Source organism: Patiria miniata, unplaced genomic scaffold (assembly GCF_015706575.1).
Source record: "Patiria miniata isolate m_02_andy unplaced genomic scaffold, ASM1570657v1 HiC_scaffold_7, whole genome shotgun sequence".
In the NCBI taxonomy this organism is placed as follows: Eukaryota; Metazoa; Echinodermata; class Asteroidea; order Valvatida; family Asterinidae; genus Patiria; species Patiria miniata.
The window spans coordinates 1759827-1785310 of NW_024037074.1; the positions used below are offsets into that span (position 1 = coordinate 1759827).

Here is a 25484-nt window from a genome sequence, read left to right on the forward strand (position 1 = left end):
GGGTTTACATAATCCACAATCTTCGCATTCCGTTTATTGAATGATCTACTCGTCACCTGCGCTGCACCTCTTCGTTAGCTCGCAATCCTGTAATTAATCTTCTGTGAATTGCGGAAATATCAGCTGGAAGTTTGTAAGTAGATTTACTGTTTGAGTGTGCAAGTGCAACTTGAACTTCATTGGGAAAAAATTCCATACTGGGCCACCACTCAAAGAATTTGTGCACCTTTAAACTAGCTTGAGTAACTCCAGCCATGGAGGTAGAATTTTCCAGCTGACATACTCCTACTAGCATGTCCGGTCCTAGAACTATGACTGAGGCTCCACGTAGTGGAGTCTAGGAGTACAGCTGACATGCTCATATTCATTCACATACATGTGAATGAATATGAGCATCAGCTGGAGTTACTCAAGCTACTTAAAACAGTGTTTCTTCATCAGATTTACAATTTTTGGTACTTTTCAGGACATAATGAATATGAGTGTTGGCGCAGTAGGCCTATGGTTTTTTCCCTTAATTGCCAATGTCATGTACTTGTTTGTATTTTTTTCATCAAGAATACGCCAATTTTTTTACTTTGTTTACAGATTTTTTTGTATGAATGTGCATTAAGTGTTTTTAATGCTCTCTCAACTCGCCTGTAACCCCCTGTTAGATTTTCATACTGTATCAAGTGTATGTTTTTGTCTAAGTTTTTGGAAAGATTCCCATATCTGACCATCATCAGTAATTTTTCCCTTAAATGACCTATCGGCCATCAGAAAGTGATAATATGTCCTAAAAAAATCAAAATTAGCTGGGACAAATTTTTAACTTTTAGTTATACTGAGAAAACACTTAGAAATTTTCTGACTAGTCCCATAGGGTTTGTGCACAGGATGACAAGTGACATCTGGCCAATATGGGAATCTGGCACAATTGCAGATCACCCCGCTACAGTACTCGATCTATGCACCTCTTAGCCGGCTACGGAGTCACGGTTGATTGTCCTCAATAATCCTCTCAGCGCTAGGCCTACACAGTACACATGGTACACGTCATGCTCCACTGCACTCCCACTCCGTAGCCGCGTAGCCGGCAACAGGGTAGTTGGTTTGGACTTAGAATATTTTCAGCAATTAACTCCTATTCCTTTTGTGTTACTTCGTTCTCAAGCATATTCAAGGGGACTCCCATTTCGTAGTCGCATAGCCGGCAACAGGGTAGTTGGTTTGGACTTAGAATTTTTTCAGCAATTTAACTCCGATTCCTTTTGTGTTGATTCGTTCTCAAGCAATATCAAGGAGACCCCCTCTCTGTATCCGCGTAGCTGGCAATGGACTTGACTTGTTTCTTTTGCAGTGATTCCAACCGCGTAGCCAGAGATTTTAGGGGTGTATTACGAGTGGCGGGGTATTCTGCAATTACTCCTGGAATCTTTCCAAGTATTTATGTGAAGTCTTGTCTATTTGTGTAATTTTGTATTTTCTTTGTTTTTTCTTTGCGTGCATGTGTCTTATGGAAAGAAGTATACCTACGTGTACACGCATATATATGCTCATGTTTTGACAGGATTGGTTTTAAAAAAAAACCTTCAAGGGTTGTGTACATGTCTATGGAGAGTCAAGTCACTTTTTCAAGTATTTGCTAACAAAATTGGAAACGTTTCTCAGTCCAAGATTCATGTCTTTTCAACATTTTGCAATATTGAGATGATATGAAGACAATTAACCCTAACTCCCTAGGCCTTTTTGCTAGGATGTAGCCTCAATCCTGCACAATCCTCCAATTGGCCTCATGGAAAAATAGCATATAGCCTCAATCCTGCAAATTCCTCCGTTATTTCTTGAAAGTTTCAGGTAATATTATTACCATATCCTTTAAAAATGTACTTTTGTGCTCCATTTAACTTTATTGGTGCCATTATTGGTAACTTTGGTGCCTTTTCTGTTTTAATGTTAATACAAATTTCCATACGTTGATATTCATGAGCAAAAGTGTGATGTCATTTCAGGCAGAAACCTCAGTGTTACAGCTATTCAGTTCAGCATCAAAAGTTGCCAGAAGTTTGGATATTTTGCTGTTGTAAATTTTCTTTTCTTTGGCGATTCCTTGAGGTGTCAGTATATGACAGAAAGCCAATGAGCACTCTTTCTTAAGAAATGTTTTCAATGAGGAAATGTTTGGGTTCACAATTTGAATAGAAAACCTCAAACTAGTAAACGGTGTCTTCCTAAAATGACATCACAGCAACAGCACCCTCAGTTGTCTGGAAAGCATGGAAAGATTTTAATGTTTGAAAGAAGTGTACTTTTCAATACATTTAACCAAAAAAATGGATGTCAAAAATAGTTCATACTTTTAAGAGGAGTAGAAAGTTGTACAAAATAGGTTCTGGAGTAAAATTCATGTCGTGGACCCTTTAGATTTTGCTTTCTGTGAGCTGGTCAATGCCTATATGGGCTCTGTGCGCCAACGGAAGAGGGCGCCCTTTTACCTAGCAACGACGTCCCATTGGCGGGACATTATAAGCTGGTTGACGCGCACCATTCCTTGTACTTTGTGTGTGACGTACGTACACCAGGGGATTTGTACCACGTACAAGCAGTGTTACGGCAGTGACTGCACGTCGCGGCAAAATTGCAGTCAGACAAGATGACGTCGGTCGGTCACCCCCAACTGTACTTTCTTTGCTGGTGAGGGGGTACTTGTGAACGGAGCGGATATACGTGCCAACTCATACGCAGCCAAATAAATCATACACTCACCAACTTGAATGGACCCAACTAATATCGAAACTGTCAAGTTTGGTGTAAATTTATTTTGCAGGGGAATCGTTTATGATGGTGTCTGCTGGTGTGGTTGCTTTGGCAGCCAGCGCATCAATTCTGTCCGTGTGTCTGGCAGCCTTTATCCTCGCCGTTGTGTTTCTGCACTATCAGCATCACAAGTACCGTCATATTCCAGGGCCAAAAAGAAGAAGGTTTGTACCCATGATAAATGACTTGAATTTGTCTTCCATTGTGCATAATTAAAAAAAATTGGCTAGACTGATGTTATATTTTAGGCTGCACTATACAAGTAGCGCATACGGTTGGGGGGGGGGGGGGGGGGGGGGGGGGGCCTCGGGGGCTTATAGGTTGTCAAATTTTAACTTTATTTTTGTCATTTTTTTTTTATTAAGGCCAAAAAAAAAATAGTTTTGCTTCCAGTTTCCCTACCTAACCTTTTCTGACAGCCCCTACCCTAATTTTTTTTTATTGGAAAAATGAGAAAATAACACCCAAAACCATCAATGTCTACCTTTTTACCCTTGAATACACGCAGAAGCTTCCATATGATCGTACACAAAAAAAAAATGGGGAAAAAAAAATTCCCTACTTACCCTATTTTCAAATGCCATGTTATCGTAAGCAGAACAATTTGTTTTTTGGCCTAACTACCCGGTAGTCTTTTGGCATGTTTTTTAGTATCTTAAGTTTTGGGACTCTCATACACAGTATTAGAGTCCCAAATTTTCAGACTACCGTACTGAGCTGATAATACATGATAGCATCCTCAAAGTTTAGCCGTCACTGTGATGTCTTTTGTTTTGACAGCTTTTTCTTGGGAAATATTCAAGATTTCAAGGACCGTGTAGCTGAAGGCGGACTGTTTGAGGATGTCGTCAAGGACTGGTGAGTATTGTGAAAAAACCCAAACCGGAGTTACAATTTAAAATGCTCTCCTAGGCCTTGTGGTCTTTAACAAATTAAATTAGTTTCTTCCGTACAAGTTTTCAGGTTTTACGTTTCATTCAATTAGGGGCCGTTCACAATTATCAACATTTTCACGAGCGTACAAACCGTACGCTGGGGGAGGGGGTTAATGGATGCCGTACGTTTTTTTTTTTTTTTAAATGTCGATATGTTTTCTCGCCCGTTAATGCCCGCCCAACTTTTTTTTTTCTCGCCCGTCGCCACAGCGGACAGCCGCAACCGATGCCGATCGAGCACTTGCCGAGCCGGTCACGCCCCGCGCCAGGCCCCGCATTGCATCCCATGAACATATTGTGTACAGCAGGGGCGGTATTGTCCTACACACGTACATGAAAATGTACTGTACCTGTACATGTATGTATAGTCCATATCCACTGCATGTTTTTAACGGCCAGACAATAAATAGTGTAGCCGCGCTGTTGACTTGGATCAATTGTTGAAATTCCTCATTCGACAAGGATGTATTGTCCACAAGAATGGAGTTTGTAAATGCTTTTGTGTTTGTGAATGATCCATGCAAACGAGCAGATGTTGTGTGTGAGGGCCAGAGATTGTGGCGAAATGCAGACTGCGAAAAGCTGTTCAATGAAGTCACATGCAAGTGTCTATATAGACTTAAGTGAACAAAAATCAACAGTTTTTTTGTACACTTTTAGGGGGGGGGGGTCTTGAAAAAGTGTACTCTTTGTACACTTGTGAAAATGTTGATAATTGTGAACAGCCCCTAGGCGAAAAAAAAAAAAAAATGTTAAGCGTCCCCGCCCGTTTCTTTGGCACCAAAATATATATCAGAGCTTTGGTGAAATACGCCATGACTTGACAAATTTCCTTGCACATTCATTTTTGTGTTGAGTACTGGTATGAACCAGGCAGGTGTTTGTTTGAGTGATAAATGTATTCCAGATTCATGAAAAATAACATGAGGTGATTTTCCCTTTTAAAAACCCGGGCCTTTTCATACCAGGCTTTTGATGTTTATCTTTCACTGAGTCCAGTGGTAACATTTTCTGGTTAATCCCTTAAAGGGAACGTACAACATTTGCATTTGCTGCAATTTTCAGACATAAATTGATTTGGAGGATTAGCATGTTATAGCAAATATTGTTAAACTGACTTGTTTCAAGTTTTGGGCTTGTATCCTGGAAAAACCAAGAAAACCAATCGGAGCAATTGATAGACTTTAAGGAATTATAAGGTCAGAGAATCAGTGTAGAAGGCTTGTACCCCTTCACAGGTGTGTAATCAATTGCAAAGAAAATGCGGAATAACTAAACAGGACAAATTAGGACCAGCATTGGAAAAATACAATTTTTCTTGAGAATGTCAGCACACCAGAGCCTTGATGTTACAGGATGCATTAGATTGTCATTCCCTAACAATCCAGTAAGGTATTACGTGATAATTTGATCATTTTGTTTTTTGATGTTTGCAAATGTTATATCTTCCCTTTAACCTAACCCCCTAGGCCCTTGTTGCTTACAACCATCCAAAATCCTCCAAAATTTTTAAACTCCGCCTAAATTTTTCAAAATTGTCAGACAGTCCTGCCTCAAAATGCATTCATCCTCAATCCTCCAAAATCCTCCTCATCCCAAAACTTTGCACTCGTGTTTAAATGAAGGATAACCAACGCCAAATCCTTCAAAATCATCAGACAGTCCTGCCTCAAAATGCATTCATCCTCAATCCTCCAAAATCCTCTTGTGCTTCATTCACCATTCATCCTCAATCCTCCAAAATCCTCATGTGCTTCAATCACCATTCATCCTCAATCCTCCAGAATCCTCATTTGATTCAATCACCATTCATCCTCAATCCTCTAGAATCCTCCAAAACCGCCAGGAGGATTTTGGAGGAGTGAGGTGGGTTAGGGTTAAGGCAATTAGTTGCACCACAGGAGGCCAGTCCAAATGGTACTGTCTACTTCCTGCTGGATCCAACCTTTCTGAAACCCCATACATGTTACATGTACAGGCACAGTCCGACAAATTCATGATTTCCGTTGTTTGTGCATCAAATTCAATGATCAAAAAAAGAAGACATGGTTTCATTTGTACTGGACAAAAACGACCATTATGTTGGATATTGAATTCGTGAAAAATCTAGGTGGATTTAGGCCACTGAGGATCGATTCAGGTATGCTGGCAAGCCGTACAGTCAAGCGGTACTAATCAGTCCCTGCTGGTGGTAGGCATTCATCTGGTGCTAAAACTGCCTTAAGGATCCAGATAGACCCTGGAGATAAGAGAGATCACTAACCCTGGTCAGAAAACCCGAATTGAATGGCTCAATTTTGGTTTTACTTTTAAAGAGGATATTCATGGCATGATCATGTTCAAATCTTCTTGTAATATGTTGCAGATAAATGCAACCCATAGGCCTAATGTTTGCTTATAATACACACTGACTTGTTTCTACGTTTTGTACATGGTAGGAGTGATGAGATTGGGCCAGTTTGCATCGTTTGGTTCTTTCACCGATGTATGGTCTACTTCCATGACACTCGGGCCATTAAGGTATGTAGGACCATAGAGCAAGGACCCAAGGAGTTCGTACTCCAAGACTTCAAAAGTAAAATGATGGTCGCCGCGCTCGAAAGCTACAATAGAAAGCACCTGGCGCCAGCTTGCTCAGTTGCTCACTACGCTAATCTCGACACAATAGAGATCCGCGCTCACTAATGCCAGAAAAAGGAGTTTGCATGGCTTCGTAGACAGTACCATGGTAAATACGCATGCGCAGTTGTCATACATCGCTAAAAATGAATGATTTTGAAGTGTTTGTTCGGAGTTGGCTAATACTGGCTAACAATGTGGTCAACATCACTGAAACAATCATTTCATGAAGAACAAAATGCTCTGTACCTTTAGTGTAAAAACTTGTGAAATTTTCCAAAAAAACACATTTCATCAATGATATATTGCCAATTAAAATGTCTGAAAATACATGAAAACTTATCTGAAAGAAATCCAATTTATCTCCAAATTACAGGGACAGATAACGCTTTTAAGCACCAACAACTACACATTGCTAACTTGAGTTCATAACTCACATCTAACAACTGCGCAGTTGTAAAAACCTATCTTGTCGTAAATTATATTTTTCAAAAAAGAGCAGCGACGTGACATGACTTATTATGCAGCATATAGGGAGGTTGTTGGTTACCAACTAAAAAGGCGGCGGCGATCATCGTGTTCAAAGGCTGCTGGCATTCACGCTTTGAATGGTCGAGGCTTGCGGTCACAGTGCTGTAGCTATAGACATTCCCGAGGGATTGGTACATGTATGTTAATGGTCAAAATGTAAATCGCCCAAGAGTTCTGACTCCTTGGGTCCTTGCTCTATGGTAGGACATTTGTATATGGTTGGTTGATACAAAATGAACAAAATTCTGTTGGTTATAGCCCATTATTCATTGTCCATTGTTTGTGAATATTTCAAATATGCACTTTTCAAATATGTACTTGTCATTTTCCAGGCCGGGTTGGGGCAACCTTGAAATTATAAAGCAAATAATTCTGCGCAGAAAAATACTGCATTTATTAATGTTAATTGCAAAAAATTAATATTAATAGTTCACAAAGCACATTTTTGTATGAATAAAACATGGCACTTGCCTTTACTACCAATTTTTAACCATATTCTCGCATCTGTATGAATGGAAATTAAGCAAACGCTTTTACTGAAAACCATTTTCTCTTGAGTAAATGCCTGCGAAATGTAAAGGTTTAGGCCTACAGGTTTATAAGTTTGCAGAAAATAAAATTATTGAACTGAATCGGAAAGAGGCACGTGTGCGCAGCGCGTACAAACCCGTTGCGCATAGCTTTGGGCACGTTGAGCTAGGTCACGTGCTGAAGGACAGATACATGTAGCTGTATGATTATGTTAATTTTTTGCGCGTCCACAAGAGACCACGAAAATGGCGCACATTTATCGCACAGTGAATGGGGGCATATGCTCGCGCTGCCAATTTAGTCTTTTTATTCTGTATCTATGGTCGTAATACAGACTGCAACCGCGCCGCCGCACTTGCGTTGCGTTCCAGGATGAGCTATAGAAGTAATTTTTAAAAATGTACTCTAATTTGTACTCCTGAGTACCGGAGTTGAGTACCGAGTCCAAACCAACGAGTCTGTGCCAAATTTCGAGTAAAAAGAATCGAGTACCGGCCGAGTCCAAATAATTTTCGAGTACTGATACAGTGATAGTCGAGTACTTGCGTGTACTCGAGTACGAGTACGAGAACGAAGACTTCGACACTGCTACCTGCACAGCAGACCTGTTTGTTCGCAAGACAAAAAGCCTTTTTTATACAGAGGGTTGCAGACGTCCCCCAAAAACGGGAAAAAATGATGATAAACAAAATTCAAATTTGTTAAAGCGCACAGGGAAGGCAACTTTAACTCGACCCTTTTAATCAGTAATGTAAAGGGCTTATTTTACATCCCTTTGTTGATGCTTTGTAAAGCCGCCACCGGTGGAGCCCTCCGTCGGTGCATTGTTGGCATTAGGTCGCAGGTACGCTGACCCAGTTCTTTTGTTGGGTAACAGCATGCGCTCTGGAAACTTTAACTCGACCCTTTTGGTCAGCATTGTAACAGGCAGTTTTACATTCCTTTGTTGTTTCTCTGTAAAGCCGCCGCTAACGGAGCCCTCCGTTGGCGCATTGTTGGCATTGGGTCGCAGGTACGCTGGCCCATTTTTTTTTTTTGGGTAATAGCACGCACTCTGGAAATAGGTCTATAAATATACTGCTTTTATTTAAGTGGGTTTCTTTTGTTCTGGACACGGGAAAGGTTTGGCAAGATGCCGGAGGCATTACCGTAATTTTCGGAATATAAGCCGCGCGGCGTATAAGCCGCAGCATGCAAAAATCTGCAAATTAAGATTTGAAGTCGGCGTATAAGCCGCATCGGCGTATAAGCCGCACCAACAGCAGCGGTTCAATTTTGTAAGGCCTCCAAATTCTAGTCAAAATGCTCTGAACCAGTTCCATTTACACTACGAAAGCTATAAAAGGGCCACAAAAGTTATGTCAAATCATTTACAGTCGATTACTCTTACAAACAAATATGGAAATTGATGATGAGAAATAAAAAACGGGAATTGCTGCCAGCTGGCTCGTCAGTGAGCCTGTGCCGGCGAATGACATTATTTTTCCCCCAGCACTTGAGAGAGTATGCAACCCACCGTGTGCTGTCTGACTGGAGCGCTACAAATCCTGCTTTGTGGCAACAGACGCTGAGTTGTTTTGTCCTAAAGGATAAACAAGTCTGTTTTTACAGCAAAACTTATCAAATTGTTGTGATTACTAACGAGTAGTAACGTCAAAATTCAAGTTTGGATTGTAACTTTCTTCGAAAACAGTCAACACGATGCTGAGATTTTTATGGACCAATCCATTAATTTCGTAAGGGGTGATTTCACCCCTGTTTTACATCGTTTCTTGAATACATTTCAAGAAAAATAATTATATTGTGACGTTGAACAACTGATTATCAAATAAAGATATGTTTCAAACTCCATAAAAAGTATTAGTTGTCTTTTTTCTTTTTTTAAACAGGGGAAATATTGGTAATTATTGTTCCCAAGAAAGTACACCCCTTTATTACCACAAATGGTGTGGTCCATGGGGAATCCATGCAGCCTGCATACAGCATGCATGCAGCATCACGTACGGCCGGTTGTCGATGTCCGTCCAAGGGACAGCTTTCACTAGCCGTACTTTTTACCGCTTGGTACCTTTTTGTGGGACGTGCTTTCAGTTTGTTAATGACTTTCTTAATTGATAATTATTTCAGCAACACATCTCTTCTTGTACCAGTACATTAAATACACATGTCATTTTTATTCTTCAAGTCTCGGCGTATAAGCCGCCCTGTGTATAAGCCGCAGTAAACATTTTCATGGGCAAATTCAACGTATAAGCCGCGGCTTATATTCCGAAAATTACGGTACAACTTGTTTGTTACATTAAGATAAATTTGTGTTTGTATTGCAGACAAATAAAAAATCACAAGCAACACAGAAAATTGTGTGTGTGCACGCCTCAGCCAGAAGGTTTTTATTCAAAAAATGTCGGGTACCGAAATCTGGGCAGCCGACCCATCATCCATGCAGCACATTATTATTATCATCAGTATCCAAATTTTGGGCACCACAAAGGCCCAGAGCACCAACAGCTCATCCAAGCACCATTTGACTCGGAGACCATAGCTCTTCCGTTTTTTGGGCACCCACAAAGGCCCAAGGGCAGCTCCAAGCACCATTTGACTCGGAGCACCACAGCTCAATCATCAATGCAATAAATGACCTATTTACGATAGGCCGAACTGAAAATCTATTGAGAAAGTGCCAGTAAACTTTATATCAACACAAAGCTTATGATAAATTGTTTCTATACATATGCCAAGTCCACAAAAGATTTATATGCACCGTTCTTTCTTCGTTTGAACTTACAGAAGAAGGAACAGTTCGTCCTCCCCTGTTGTACTGACTCAGGGGAAGACATGTTGACAGCAACAATAAAATACTAACTACTCATTAAATTACTTACATAATTGAGTAACTGTGTTTTTCTATGCTTGGAAGCAGAGCTGTAGTGAATCACAGAGTGTTGCAGTTGTGCAAAAAGTGTCTGCTGGAATAAAAGTTGAGAATTCTTCTGGAGTTGGCAAATCCTGTCTGCGAGTTCCCTTTTTTCCCTTTTTTTTTGCGTTTCGCTAGGTTAGGACAAAACCCAATGATATCACGCTACAGTATTCAAAACCCCAGTGAGGGAATCATGAAACCAATGGAGGTGTTTTGCTTTTTGTGGTTTTTAAAATACTTTGACAATTTTTTTGTCTTTGTTTTAAGGAAATCCTGGTGTCCGGGAGTCTCCGGTTCCCTAAAGGCTGGACCTATGACGGCATCGCTACCATCTTTGGAGCTCGTTTCCTGGGCCGAGGTCTGGTGACTGAGAGGAACCATGCACTATGGCTCAGGAGACGGGAAATTTTCAACCCAGCCTTCAACCGCAGGTGAGCGCTATGACTTCTGCCCGCAGTTTCATCTGTCTAATTCAACTGCCCCCTCCCTAAGAAGTTTATGGGAGGGAAAAGCTGGAAGTTGTCAAATTTGTCAGAAAAAAACCCCTAAGGAATAGAAGTTGTTAAATTGGAAACAATTTTCATCAAATGAACGACATCTAGAGAAATAGACTAGTTTCTCTACTATTTGACTTGAGCTATTTGAATCTGTGACCGCTAGACCACTGCACTCTTTGAACTGAGCTATCCAGCCCCAATGTTGAAACAGTGTTTATGTGGCCTGGAAAAAACCTGGAAAAAAGTCAGGGAATTTTATGTTCAATTTCAAGGTCTGAAAACTCACGGTAGTTTGTACAAATGACTAAAGTCATAGAAAGTAATGGAATTTTGTGAGGACCAATTGATTGTAGATTTTAAACTTGGTGTGTTCATAATTTACCATCGGAAATGTGGTTTTTATACCCGACAAAATACGACAAATTTTGCATTTTGTTGCAATTTTGTGTTTGTTGAACACCTTTCACAGCACATGTTTTACAGTTTTGATCTACATTTTGATGAACTTGGTCATAGATGCTCACAATCGGGTCATAGAAGAGTCATTGGAAAGTCAGGGAATTTAATTGTCCTAAAAGTGCTGGAACCCTGTTAATGAAAGCCTCCCAATTGATCAATGTCTGTGTTCATTTGGTGCTAGTTTTTGGGTGCATTTTGGCATGTGATCAGAGATCACGCCCAAAGTCACGATGCTAGTCTCATGAGCAATGCGGCAAACTTGGAACATATACAGGTAGTTATTCAGAATCATTTAGAGGGGATCTGGCTGAACAAAATTTCAAATTGATTAACTTGGGCTGATTGCCAACCTGATTTTTTCTTTTGTTTTCTTGATGAGTACAGCTACCTGAAGACTTGTATCAATCAGTTCAATGCTAGCTCGGATTTACTGGTGGCCTACCTGAAGTCCAAGGCCGATGGCAAGACAGCTGTGGCACTCCTACATGAGCTGAACAAAGCTACCATAGATATCATAGCTAAGGTCAGAATGATAATATTATTATTATTGTTATTATTATTCTACTGAATGCTAATAGGGTGACACACCTTATTGTGGCTACAATAAGCCATTTGCGAGTAACCTATACCCTTTGGGATTTACATTTGAAAAACATCTGGTACACTGACTTGCTCAGAACGCTTGGCACATTTTAACTTTGAATTCTCCAGACCAAAGACACTGTTGCTATATCACATGATTCGGGGCAAGCTCTTGCATAGTTACTCAAGAGACGCTCAGCACCAATACATTGTTCACAATGGATGAGAATGGCACAAAGACACCAGACCATGCCGGAGCTGGGGGTTGCTAGCATAAGGCTTGCCCCGAATCACGTGATATAGTAACAGTCTCTTTGGTCAGGAGAATGCTAGGTTAGAACGTGCAAAGCATTGTATTAAGTCAGCGTTCCAGATTTTATTCAAATTTAACTCGCAAATGGCTTATTAACTGTCGCCCTTTGGTGAAAATGACTCTTAGGACAAAGAATTATATTGTCGCAAATTTTGACATGCCTTTAGTTCAACATCAGGCATGCAACTTTTCCTCGGATCAACTGATTTCCTCTTTTTTAACTTCCCATGTGTGCCATTAAAAACAGAAAAACACTGTACAAAGTCTGGGAAAAATTTGAATTTCCTCTTTTTTTGTGACTTCCCAGTTGCATGCCTGCAACATGGACAATTTTAAAACCCTTTTGCCAATCAAACCAATACTTTCCAGGGATAAAATTGAGATTCCATGCTTTAAAATGATATAAAATAATCGTGGTACATGTACGTGTTTATAGAGTCTCGCAAAAAAAATGTTGTGGGTATTTTGGGACAAGCTGTACCCCAGAGATTTATATGATGTTGAAGCAGTATTTAAATCGCATGCAATTTCCTTTTCTTTCATTTGTTCATATTCTAGGTTGCTTTCGGTTCCGATTTCCACCAGTTTGATTCTGAGAAGGTCACCTCGTTCAATGAGGAATTCGACACGGCCCTGAACGGGATGAAAACACAGTTTGAGAAGCCGTGGCACAAGGTAAAAGTAGCAGCAGTTCATATTTCTATTAAAAATTCTTCTTGAACCTAAATTGAAAATTGGAGTTCTTGGCAATTCCATGGTACATGTAACTCGCATTACATTTAAAGGGAGGTCTTCTGTTACACTAATTCTGTGACGGTCAAAGCAGTAAGTATGGATTTTTCTTACAGAAGATTCCTAGAGTAAAGTGACTAAAATACAAAACAAGAGACCGACAAAATTAAAGTCTGTTGATTTTGCAATATGTTTTTAAGCTCTAGCAGAAGCTTCTACATGTCACTTGGTGGTCCGTTGGTCGGTCTGTCTGTCTTGTTGTCTGTCTGTCCGTCTTTCCCTAAAAATTGACCAAAAATTGACCAACTGCCATGCCGTCGTCAGTCAATGCACAGTCAATGGAAAACGGGCTTTGTCTCAATCGATGCGCATGCGCGTCTATTTTGCCTATGTCTGTCCCCGGAAAATTGACCAAGAAGGGCCCCAAAGTTTCCCATAAAATATATCTCCCAAAGTTTAATTTAAAGAAAAAAGCAAACAAAAGAAATGAAATACTTAACAAAAATTGTTTGTGTCAATTCGTACAGTTGTTAATGAAATTTTGTATATGGAGGCAAGATAATGTGCAGTTATGTTATAGTCAAATGGTATATAGCGCGCTATTTTATGGGAAACTTAGGGGGCTTATTTTGGTCAATTTTCAGCGCGTGATTTTCGTGTGGGACAGCGGCCCGGGCTTGTACGCACAATCATTTCATGCAAGACTTTAATGCAAGGCGGCCAGAGCTTATTGTGCACTTGCACTTGTTTTATCCGTAACTCATGTTACAACAAAATAACCTGGCAAAAATTAAAATACCTTGCATTTCAAAATTTTCGCAAACTGTGCACTGTTGGAAGAATCTTTTCAGTGCCCTTACATCAGTAGAGTGTAAGTTATGTCCCACCATTTCAGTGATTCAAAAAACAGTCATGAAATCTTTACAGGGATATATTTTGGTAACTCGCGTTACGGCAACTCACGTCACAATTTGTCCGGCCATATTTTAGTAAAAGTTAAAAACATATAAGAAACTAATAAATAAACAAAAAACTCTTTTGGTGTAGAATATAAACCTTTCTCTCTGCCTTAAAGGGAAGATACAACATTTGCAAAAATCAAAAAACGAAATGATCAAGTAATCACGAAATACCTTACTGGATTGTTAGGGAATGACAGTCTAAAGCAGCCTGTAAAATCGTGGCTCCTGGTGTGCTCACATTTTCAAGAAAAATAGTATTTTTCCAACGCTGGTCAGCCGACCAGTGTTGGAGAAAACTGCCTTTTTTTCAAAAACTGCTTCTATATTTTTATATTAAGTTATTTTGCATTTTCTTTGCAATTGATTACACACCTGTAAAAAGGGTACAAGCCTGCTAGACTGATTATCTGACCTTACAATTCTCCAAAGTCTATAAATTGCTTTGTTTCATCTTAAGTGGGGTCAGGGAACCACACTACAAGAACATGATTGGTTTTCTTGGTTTTTCCAGCACCTACAAGCCCAAAACGTGAAACATACCAATCCTCCAAATCCATTTATGTCGGAAAATGTTAGCAAAAGCAAATGTTGTACATTCCCTTTAAAACAAACACTCACAATGGTTTATGGTGTGTGGTTTATTTTTTCATATCATATCACAAAACTATAATTAACAAGAATCTATATAAAGGATGACAGAAATTATATGAGGGATCCAGGTTAAAAGCACATATGCTTGTGCAAGACCTGGAACCCGTAGTTACAAACTAAGCTAATAAATCAATATGTACATACAATATGGCTGAAATATATCGGGTGGATACATGTATACTAATTAAATTGAAAAGAAATTAAATTAACAACAAATATTCACATTCGTATGAATATACATTACAACCACGTTGTCGTAAACGTTGGTATCGTGATCCAGTCTTAACTTGTTCTCTAAAATGGGGCTTACGGTACGGTCGCTGCCGAAGTTAATTGAGCGTGATGGGGAGTAATAAATAACCGTCTGATATTTTCTACACAAACCATTGGTGTAGGGGGCTTTGCATAGAATTGTTTACATACCAACTTATAGGACAATGTGTTAGTATAATGACATATATACTTTTTGATATCCACACATTATACGGAAGGAAATCTATTAATTACAATAATACAGGAAATGAAGGAACAGGGAAAATTTTGATTTTTCTAATACATCCGACGTTAGGCGTTGATTACTCAAAACAAGATTTTGGGGGACATTCCTCATTTTTAAATTATTTTTTTAAATATTTTTTCATTAACTATTCCCATAAATGGTATATAGACGTCTGACCGAATGACAAAAATGGTTTTTGATGTTACAACCCCCCCCCCCAACATCAAAAGCTGGATATGCCGCTGGACTCACCAATAACCACTGCATTGTATTCAAAACACAGCTCAACCCGTCGAGATCAGCGCGGGAATACCGCAGCAAGGTACGCAAGGCCATCGGCAAGTTGAGAGAGACCGGCAAGGTGATCATTGAGAAGCAGATGAACGCTCTAGGCCGAGGGGAGCAACTGAGCAACAACATCTTGTCCTTCATCCTTCAAGCCTGCCAGCTTTCCACCTCGGGAGGGCTGGATATGGAAGAGATGGTGGATGAATTCACCACCTTCTTTCTGGCTGGTGAGCTCCGGTGATGTTTTGTTATCCTGTGGGGGGCAGGGGTGGTTCTCAAAGCCTTTGCTGTATCTCCTGCTTAATAATAATAATGATCGTACTAATATTCCATCATATCAACAATCTCAAAGCATTTTACAATTATTACCCTGTTTATCAGGCCATGGGACACGCGGCAGCCGATATCAGCGCTCAATCGGTCTTCGACCCTCACAGGTACCCATTCATACTCCTGGGTGGAGAGAGGCAATTGTAGTGAAGTGTCTTGCCCAAGGGCACAAACACCATGTTCCTGGCAGGATTCGAACCCCTGCACCGTGGTGCGTGGGTTAAACACCGTAACCGCTGGACCATGCTTGAGCTTCAGGCTCTACCTTAACAGACCTACCAAGTCTTAAGCCAGCCTCAGGTCGACCTGCGATTTGTTTGCGCCACGACGGAACCGTCGGCATCAAGCAGAAAAATAATGCTCAGGTCACAAAACTGAGAAATCGTGTGATTCTCTTGGAACAAGCGGCATCTGGACACAGAAAAATCGCAACCATGCTAATGTCACTCATGACGCAACGATCCACGACGATTCACGGCATAGACAGTCATGCGACTTAATTAACAATAAGGGAATAATTATGTGCTTTGCCGGTTCGGCTCGGCCCATTATCAGCTCCCATTCCCCTGATACGGTCTTACACGTACTTATATATCCATTCATAAATACCTTTGCGTCAAAAATTCGAAACAAGTAAAAAATTATAAATTTCTAACGATTTTGTTCAACACTTTTACTTCACGATTTTTTTAAACACCCCTCTAGCTATGGTATGGTACGTGCCTCTCGCGAGTAGTAGTAAACAATCTCCTATATATGGAGATTGGTGCGCACGTTGCGTACTGCGTGATGTGGCACAGAACGCGGAGCGTTGGTGTAGTGTGCTGATTGGCTACACAATGAAAAAGCATGATCTTGATGCGCGCACGACGTCGTAAATTCAAACACAGGTCGCCTGCGATTGATTCCCGTCTGTCAAGAACAAGTCGTAGAAGTAGAAACGTTCCAACTCTTGCAACTGTTGATTTTTTGAGCACTGTCTCATTCTTATTGTCTTCATATTGTCGCAGTTACACTTACGTCGCAACAATGTGCAATAATCCCTGCTGATATTGTTGATGTCCCCTAACGTGGCGCGGCCCCTAACGTGGCGCAGCCCCTAATGTGGCGCGGCCCCTAACATTGCACACTTTAATTTTTTCGCCTCTAGTTCCTTGCTGTAGAGCAAAAGTTTTATCTCAAATAACACAGGTATTAAGAGTGAAAATTCATCAAGCTTTAAACATTCCCTTTCATAAATGCTGAATTTACGTACCCGTGACAAAGTTGACAAAAAAAATTAAATTTTGGCATAATTTTCAGACTATTATTACCACGTTTTATTTTTAAGTGCACAATGATCCCATTTAAAATGCGCCCTAAAATAAGAAAATAATTTGCTGACAAACTTGTCGTTTGGCACGCGAGTGGAGATGCTGATGATTTATCGGAATTTGCCAACTTTACAGAAATTCTTAAATGCTAACTTGGGTTTTTCCGAGACTTGTTCAAGTGTGCCACGTTAGGGAACCCTCAGCCGGTTTTGTGCCCAATTTCCAGATGCCACCGTTTAAAAAAAAATTAATTTCAGCTTTTGCTGCTTGCAGCCTCGCACTGTCACACGACTGCAGCTTTTGTGTGATCTTGGCGTCTCTGGCTTTATGATTATGAAGACTAGGGTTGTAATCAGGTCGCCACAGGTCCTTGCAAGTCGATCACAAGTCATCACATCTCGGGTCGAATGAACTGTGACCAAGGCATTCCTTGGTCATCGACCCGAAACCGACTTCGGGTCTGGTCGGGTCGGTTTGTCCATCTTTTCAGTCGGGTCGGGTTGTTTCGGTTCTGCATTTACATTTTCGGGTCGGGTCAGGTCGGTTTAGCCATCTTTTGAAAAAACCGAAATAAACCGAAATAAACCAGAGAAATTCAGGTGATGCAATATTATTGACAGTCACTGTGACCGAAGCCTATTTTGTGGTGTGGCCACCGAGCGCACTATCAAAGTCCAACGGTATTAATTTCTCCAGTGGGATTGGGATTGACAGTGAAATAGATATAGATTGTAACAGTTTTCATAATACCGCGTGGTGACCATGCGTTTGTTCAATAAGCGGAGTTACTCTCGATCAACCCACTGAGTATGACAGAGAGAGAGACAATGATTTTGCAAAAGAATTCATGCCACGTGGGTAAAGGGTAGGCACAAAAAAGTGATCACTTTGTCCAAGCCAGGTTTTCGGGGGGTTTTTTTTGGGGGGGGGTTGGGTCGGGTCAGTTTGGGTGGGTTTTACCTTATTTTTTTGTTGGGTCGGCTCAGGTCGGTTTGAGGGAGTTAAGATCGGTTTCGGTTCGGATTCGGTTTATATCTCTAATGTTTCGGGTCGGTTTGGCCTGGTCGACCCGACCCGACGCACATCATTACTAGGGACATAATGTATTACAATTAATGTACAGTGGTTTCACACACCAACCACTAGTCGACAAATGGTCTAGCTACCCGCATATTTACAAAAAAATCTTCTTCGTCTTCTCCTATCCTACCCATAGGCAATGAGACAACTGCCAATCTCTTGGCCTCTACCATGTTAGAACTTGGTCAACATCCAGAGGTCATGTACAGGTAAGCTTTGCTTTTTCATCAAGAGATAAAACTTTTCAGATTTTAATCTGAAATCAGATTTTTTTTACTTTTCCAATGAAATTTCAGATTTTTAACGATCCCACAAAAATGATTATTTAACGATTTTTTCACAAAAGGTTTTTCTTTTCATTATATTTTCCATGAAAAGTCCATGAAAAGTGGATGAAAACGGCACGTAAAACTTTGCACATGTGTAGTACATGTAGTTTTAATCTCTTTTACCAGTCATGAATGGAGTGATTCTACTGCATGTAGAAACACCTAGACCAACGCTGATCAGATCCTTTGGAAAAATTCACTGGGTCCCACCATAGAGAAAGTGCACTGCACTGCGGCTGCCCGGACCCAAGGTCCAATTTCAGATTTTTTTTGCCAAGGCCAGTTTCATCTCTGTTCATTACAACTTTTCAAAAAAAACCACAAAGGGAAACTGACTTAGGTAAACTATACAATGATTTTTCAAAAGTTGAGCAAAGAAATTGACTAGAGAGGGATTTGAACCTGTGACCTCCAGATTGCCGTTCCAGTGCTCTGCCAACTGACTTTGTGCCTGACCCATGACTAAACAGGTTTATGGCTTCTGACTAGCACCCCTTGAACAAAGACTGAGTAAATGGGGAAACCGCCAACATAGGGCTGGAAAGCTCTGTTGGAAGAGCACCAGAACGGCAATCCGAAGGTCGCTGGTTCAAACCCCACTCAAGTCAATTCTTTATTTGGTTCAATGTAAAAAAAAAAGAAGGATTTTCAATTCGATTCACTTTGCAATTTGAATCGATCAGTCACTTAAGTTTCATGCATTAAAATTAATCTATTTTATCTTTTTTTAGTGGCAGCGCAACCTTTGGCCTAGAGATTTAATGTGGGAGTAATGGGCTAGAACACAATGAGTGCGTTGGATTACTTCCCCCAGCTTACTCGCGCCTGGCTGCTCGCGTGATGACAGACATGCGCAGTAGAGCTCAATAAAGAACGGTTTCGGGTAAAGTTTCGTGCAAGAGCTGGAAAGTTGAACTTTGACATGACACTGAGGCTGCATATCCGAATCAACTGTCTAGAGCTAGGTCTAGGTCCACGCCCATGGAAAATATGCGAGGACGGGCTGACAATAGACGTAGCCATAGCTCTGGAAGCACACGGCCTGAGGCGCCCGCCAGACGTCACGTTGGCAGCCATGTTTATTGCATGGCCTTATGGGATACTTACCCGAGTAACCAGCTCGGCGAGTACTTGGGTTGGGCTCGAGTAAGCACGAGAAGTCACGTGAGAGGTAAATTGCAAGCTGTCGCGCTTGCACGAGTAAGCACTTGCCGCGGGGGAAGTAATCGAACGCACTCAAGGTGTACCATGTAAGGCCCCCCAAAAAGTCTCCGGTTTCTGGTATGCGCGCGCGTCGCCGTAGCAATGCGCGTCGGCAAAATGAAAAAAAAAGATTTCAATGAAAGATGATGTCTCAAAACCGCCAAACTTACTGGTTTGACTAGAATCCTGCTGCTGCACAATTTTAACGTATTTTTAGATGGGGTTATGATTGGGAATAAGCATTATGTGGCCTCTCTGGACTCCCATATATTTGCACTAAGTTTAGTCGGGCACCATTTGCAGTCATCAGCCGACATTTGAAGCAAAAAAAGTCAGGTAAAAAAAAAAAAAAGCCGCGTCGCCGCACCACTTTTGGGGCAAGCTCCATACCAGAAACCGGAGACTTTTTTTTTTGCCTAACATACAGGCATTGAAAAATACAGTTGTATGACTAGAAGCATTATCACTTTGGCTGGGTTCCCGTTTCACCGGAACGCACAACTTGTTTTTACATGTAACTCTTTCCTTGTATTTTCTTTTCATTCCCAATGACAGACTGAAGACAGAGGTAGATGCTGTTGTTTCTGATAAAGAATTCATCCCATATGAGGATCTGTCCAAGTTGGAATACATGGTGGCGGTAAGTAAGGCCAAAAAAAAAAAGTCTCCGGTTTCTGGTATGGAGCTTGCTCAAAAAGTGGTGCAGCGACGCGGCTGTTTTTTTTTTTACCTGATTTTTTGCTTCAAATGTCGGCTGATGACTGCAAATGGTGCCCGACTAAACTTAGTGCAAATTATATGGGAGTCCAGAGAGGCCACATAAAGCTTATTTTCGACCATAACCCAATCTAAAAACAGGTTAAAATTGTGCAGCAGCATGATTCCAGTCAGACCAGTGAGTTTGGCGGTTTTCAGACATCATCTTTCATTGAAAAAAAAACTTTTTCATTTTGCCAACGCGCATGGCTACGGCGACGCGCGCGCATACCAGAAACCGGAGACTTTCATTTTTTTGGCCTAATGAGTACTTTCTCTATAGGTTTTACAGTATAGTTGGTTTTTCAACCATTCGGTTTTGAAATGCATACAGAATCATCCACGTTTCATGCGTTTTGTTCGTTTCCAATAATAACACCACTCAAAATCCAAAGAAGAATGTTCAAAACCTACATGTTGCAGTTTGGCTCAGTGGTCAGGGGATGTTACGCTCTTCGAGAAGGCAGTGAAAAAACATGCACAACCTTGCATGAAACCTGATTTCGTCCATATTACTCTTTATCATTCAATCCTTAGAAATCAACTACAGGAGTTGTGTTGTATTGAAATGTGAATTTTGTTCTCTACCCCCCCCCCCCCACTACAGGTCCTGAAGGAGACACTGCGGATTCACCCCCCAGCTGCTGGTACGGTCAGAACCTCCATAGCAGACACGGTGATAGACGGCGTCAAGATACCCGCTGGCACTACACTGGGTGTAAGATACAAATCATGGTTTGAAGGTGGATTGGCTGTAGCAAGATTTTATGGCATTCTCAAGACTCACAGTGAAACCATTAAAACCTATATGAACCTATAAAGAAAGCTACATTTCCATTTGGGAGCCTATTTTATTCTCAAAGTAACCTATATAGGGGCAAAAAAAAAGAATTGGTCTCTGGTCAGCGCTCGCGTCGATTTTAATCATGCGCGTCAACCTTTTTTTTTTCAAATTGAACACGGAAGCTACAACAGCGCCCTCTATTGCCGCACCTCCTCAACATTTTTGTACCAAGGAGCACCAAGGAATTCGGGAAATTGCACCAAGGCAAATGATAAAGGGCACCAAGGCAAATTATGGAGGACACCAATGTATAATGAGGACACAAAAAAACAAAATAATACCCACCTTGTCTGTACAATACAAGCTTGAAAAAAAAAAAAGCCACCAAAAAAAAAAAAAAACACCCTGCGTCGCCGCATCAATTCCGGAACTTCGGTCTGACCAGAGACCGACTATTTTTTTTTTGGCCTAACTTATGAAAACCTATATAGTGGAATGTCGCTTTACCGAACACGGCTATACTGAACATTATCCTTAGGCCCCGATTTCTGTGTACAAAACGTACCGAACATTGTAGTTGAAAGCTGTCAACAGAAGAGCGACAAATGGCTATTCCTTCCCCAAGGAATAGACTCAGGTAAAGCCACCCATGTAAGCTTAAAAACTGTGTAATTACATGATTCAATAGTCGCACGTGTTCAAAGTCATATTTCAGTAACTACCAAGGTGTGCAGAGTCAAGTTCTACTTACGGAATTGAACAGATGAATGGACAAGTTTGGCGAAGCAGCGCGTTGTTTGTAAATCAGCGCGCGGTTTGTAAATGAACAATGGTCAAAAGAGGGCGCCACTAATGTGTGAAAACCACAAGCTGGTAGGTTTCGGCTTAAAATCGCCCATACCGAACGATCGCTATTACGAACAATTCTGTGGATCCCACGATGTTTGTTGTAGCGGCGTTCCATTGTATTATAATTCTGGCGAACACTTCAGCCATTTTTTTTTTAGAGACAATTTTAGAATCAATTTGATACCCAGTTTAGTTATCGTAATTCCAAAATAACCACGTTGTCAATACAGTATATGTAGTTAGTAGCGTATGCGTGCATATGACTCAGTCACTTATGAACCAGGGCCCAATTTCACGGCACTGCTTAGCAGTTAGCAGAAAAGTTGTGCTTAGCATAGCAGAAATATTTACTAACCTTGAGCACTATTTCACGGCGTGGATGTGCTAACGGTCGCGCATGCATGGAGATTTCTATTGTTGCATCACTAAGTTAAGCAAATTTTTCCTCTGAATTAAGTGTGCCTTTTGCTGTGCTTATGCTTACGGTCTCCATGAAATAGACGGAGGCTCTGTTAGCAGAAAATCGTGTGCTTAGCAGCACGGTGAAATTGGGCCCAGATACATTCATAAGAAGTTAAGCATTGTGCCAATTGTACAGTGCATCCTAAAAGACACTTCCCTACAGTAATTTCATTGAATTCTCCATTTTTCTTGAAGGTATCCTTTCATGCTGTGGGCCGAAGCGAGAGATACTGGAAGAATGCCCTGCAGTTTTCTCCGGACCGTTTCCTTCATGGGGATGAAAGGTAACAGGACCCAACAGATTGTCTATTCAAAGTAGAAGTTTGCTACTAAAGACAGGTTCATGTGATGATGAATCCTCTAAAATAAGTAGCCTTTAAGGGTACAGTCCATCATTTGTAATTTGTGCGTTTGTGTCAATGGTTGCGCGCGCAGTGGAATGGGAGGAATAGTATCGCAAGGTAAAATCTGGAATTTCTTTCGTCTCTCAAAATGGGAAAGTCCAGATTTTACCTAGTGATAGTATTCCTCCCATTTCACAATTTAAAGCCATTCAATATTTCTTTTATATAGCTGACATATAGATCTTTGTCATTTGATTTACAGTTAAAATGAACTTCTATTTCAATACAAAATTTGCGTGAAATGTATTTCTTTCTTCCAAATCACCCTTCGCGATAATGTTTGAACCCAACTCTGTAGCTACTGGCTCTTAGGAACAATACGCGCAACGCTCAACGCGCACACCAGCATGCTTTTGCACACAAATACCGCGCCCAGGAACAAGGATGATCCCAACTGTTGAATAGTAGATCCCATTCACCATGGGCGGATGGGACTTTTTGAGCCCCGGCGTGAATGGGAGCAATAATGAATGTCACATGATGTGAGTTCCACCAATCATATGACAAGGATCTGTATGTCAGTTATATCACAATTGGCGACATCCACAGCACGGGGGTGTTTATGGCGATTGCAGAATTAGTCAAAAGACTGAGCTACAGAACTGATCAATGCATACTTCATTGCAGCTGGCTTCTGTCAAAATTAAAACACTTCTCAAAGGCTGTTCTTTTAATTTAACATTTTTATTCCCAAACCCCACTTGCAGTTCTACAGGTGCTTTCATGCCGTTTTCAATTGGCCCCAGGAACTGCATTGGCCAACAGTTTGCATTGGTAAGTTTTTGAGAAAAGTTTACTCCAGATGCTAAAGTAGTGTGTGTCAAAAAAATATTATATGCTTTATTCACTGACCCAGGTTAATTTGTTTGAATATTAACACAAAAAAGATTAACACCAAAAGGAGCCTCCATATATATTTTGTTATTAAAGGCCATAAAAGGATGCAAATTGAGATTACATAGTATTTTATTAGTTGTTAAATATAATTACCGGTAAGGCCTATATTATAATTAACATTAATATTGTTGTGGCATTTTGCATTTCACAATCTTCTGGTTCATTAACACCTGTTTTTGAAATTGAGTTTTGACAAGCACTAGTCAAAATGATCGGGTCAAGCCTAGCCTAAGAATTACAGATAGATTACATGCTGCACCAGCGAACAACCAAGTTTTATTCTTAGAAAACAGTATAGACTTTCCACTTATATTGCACATTGCAAAAAAGGCAGAAAAATTCTGTAATTTAGCCCTAAAATCGGAAGTATGGCTTCAAGAAAATGGAAATAGGCTAAATCAAGCAACATTTTGGCATGCATTTCCTGCAAAAAAAGCAGCAGTCTTTCAAAAGTACATTAACATTTTTCCTAGTGCAAAAACTTACCAAATGAAACAGTTTAATGTGAAGTTTTGTCTTTGTGTTTTGTGTCACTTTCTGGCGCAGATCGAAGCTCGTGTGCTGTTAGCCAAACTCCTGCAGGCTTTCAACTTCAGTCTGGTTCCAGGACAAGACTTGGGATTCATTGTGGAAACCACCATGAAACCGAAGGACGGATGCCAGGTCTTGATAACACCAGTTGAGGGCGGTATTCAACATCCAACCAGCAGCCAGTAATCACGGAAACACCAAAAACCTCTCATTGGACATCATGTGGGCAATAATATAAGATCGGATGGCTTTGAGGGAATATACAGGAATACATTGCATGAGCTGTTACAGTATAGCACTCGTCTGTGCTTTGTGTAATATTGTTATAGCGAGTGCAATATATTCTTGTATTCCCCCTTCCCCCCCAAAAAATCCAATATTATTATTTATATCAGGCTGACTCGATCCACAAGCAATAAATTTCATGACACTGTCTTTATTTCTCAAATTTCGTTGAATATTCTTCGCTTACCGAAACAAATTTCTCGCCGCTCGAAGCTGCCATTGTGGTGGTTGACAACAGTGCGCATATACCCTGCTGCGCGCTGCGTCCAGGTACACTGTAAAAACGTTGGGTAAAATACTGTTGGGCAATGTAATTTACCCGACATTGGTATGAAATTACCTCATATTGGGTTGAATTGGGTAAAAACTGTCTAAATATTGGGAAGAATTTGCCCAAGAGTGTAGGCAGTTGGTAATTCGACCAGCACTGGTCGAATTATCAACCCATTTTGCCCAACTTTTTTACAGTGTAGTATGGTACCGCATGCTATGCTCGGTTGCCTGGTTGACAAGTGTGAGTTTCTACACTCATGATTGTGCGGGAACCAGCAACATTTGTTAAAATGCCCGGATGAAGACAACATCAAAAATAATATGTCCTCATCCAGGTACATGTACTTTTACTGACATAATATTGCAGTCATCTGGGTACTTTTTACGAAAGCATACAATACGCCGATGTATTTGTACCACTGGAAGCCTGATATAATAATGAATATTGGTTTTAAAGGAATACGTAATTCATTTTTAATGTTACCTTGGTTTCCCTGTAACCATCTTTTTCCCAGTCTTTGTACTGCCATTTCTTTGGCGGGTCTTTTAGTCTTTGGCGGGTCTTTCCTGACCAAAGAAGTGATGTCATCTAAGGCAGAAGCGTCAAAATTGGCAAAATGATTGCCATTTTTACGTCACCGGTAACATATTTTGTCCGTGTGTGCTCAGGCAA

The 25484-nt window shown here is 40.7% G+C and overlaps 1 protein-coding gene across 1 annotated transcript; it reads left to right on the forward strand.

Annotated features, from left to right (window-relative positions):
* Window positions 1-5: 5 nt before the first annotated feature.
* Window positions 6-24618, forward strand: LOC119745825 (cholesterol 24-hydroxylase-like). The gene is made up of 14 exons (XM_038222452.1): window positions 6-133; window positions 2810-2963; window positions 3580-3657; window positions 6173-6254; window positions 10600-10763; window positions 11673-11811; window positions 12742-12858; window positions 15311-15542; window positions 18175-18247; window positions 20126-20210; window positions 20934-21044; window positions 22617-22705; window positions 23533-23599; window positions 24269-24618. The coding sequence occupies exons 2-14, from the start codon at window positions 2821-2823 to the stop codon at window positions 24437-24439; spliced, it is 1551 nt and encodes a 516-aa protein (XP_038078380.1). The 5' UTR covers window positions 6-133; window positions 2810-2820; the 3' UTR covers window positions 24440-24618.
* The last annotated feature ends 866 nt before the right edge of the window (window positions 24619-25484 follow it).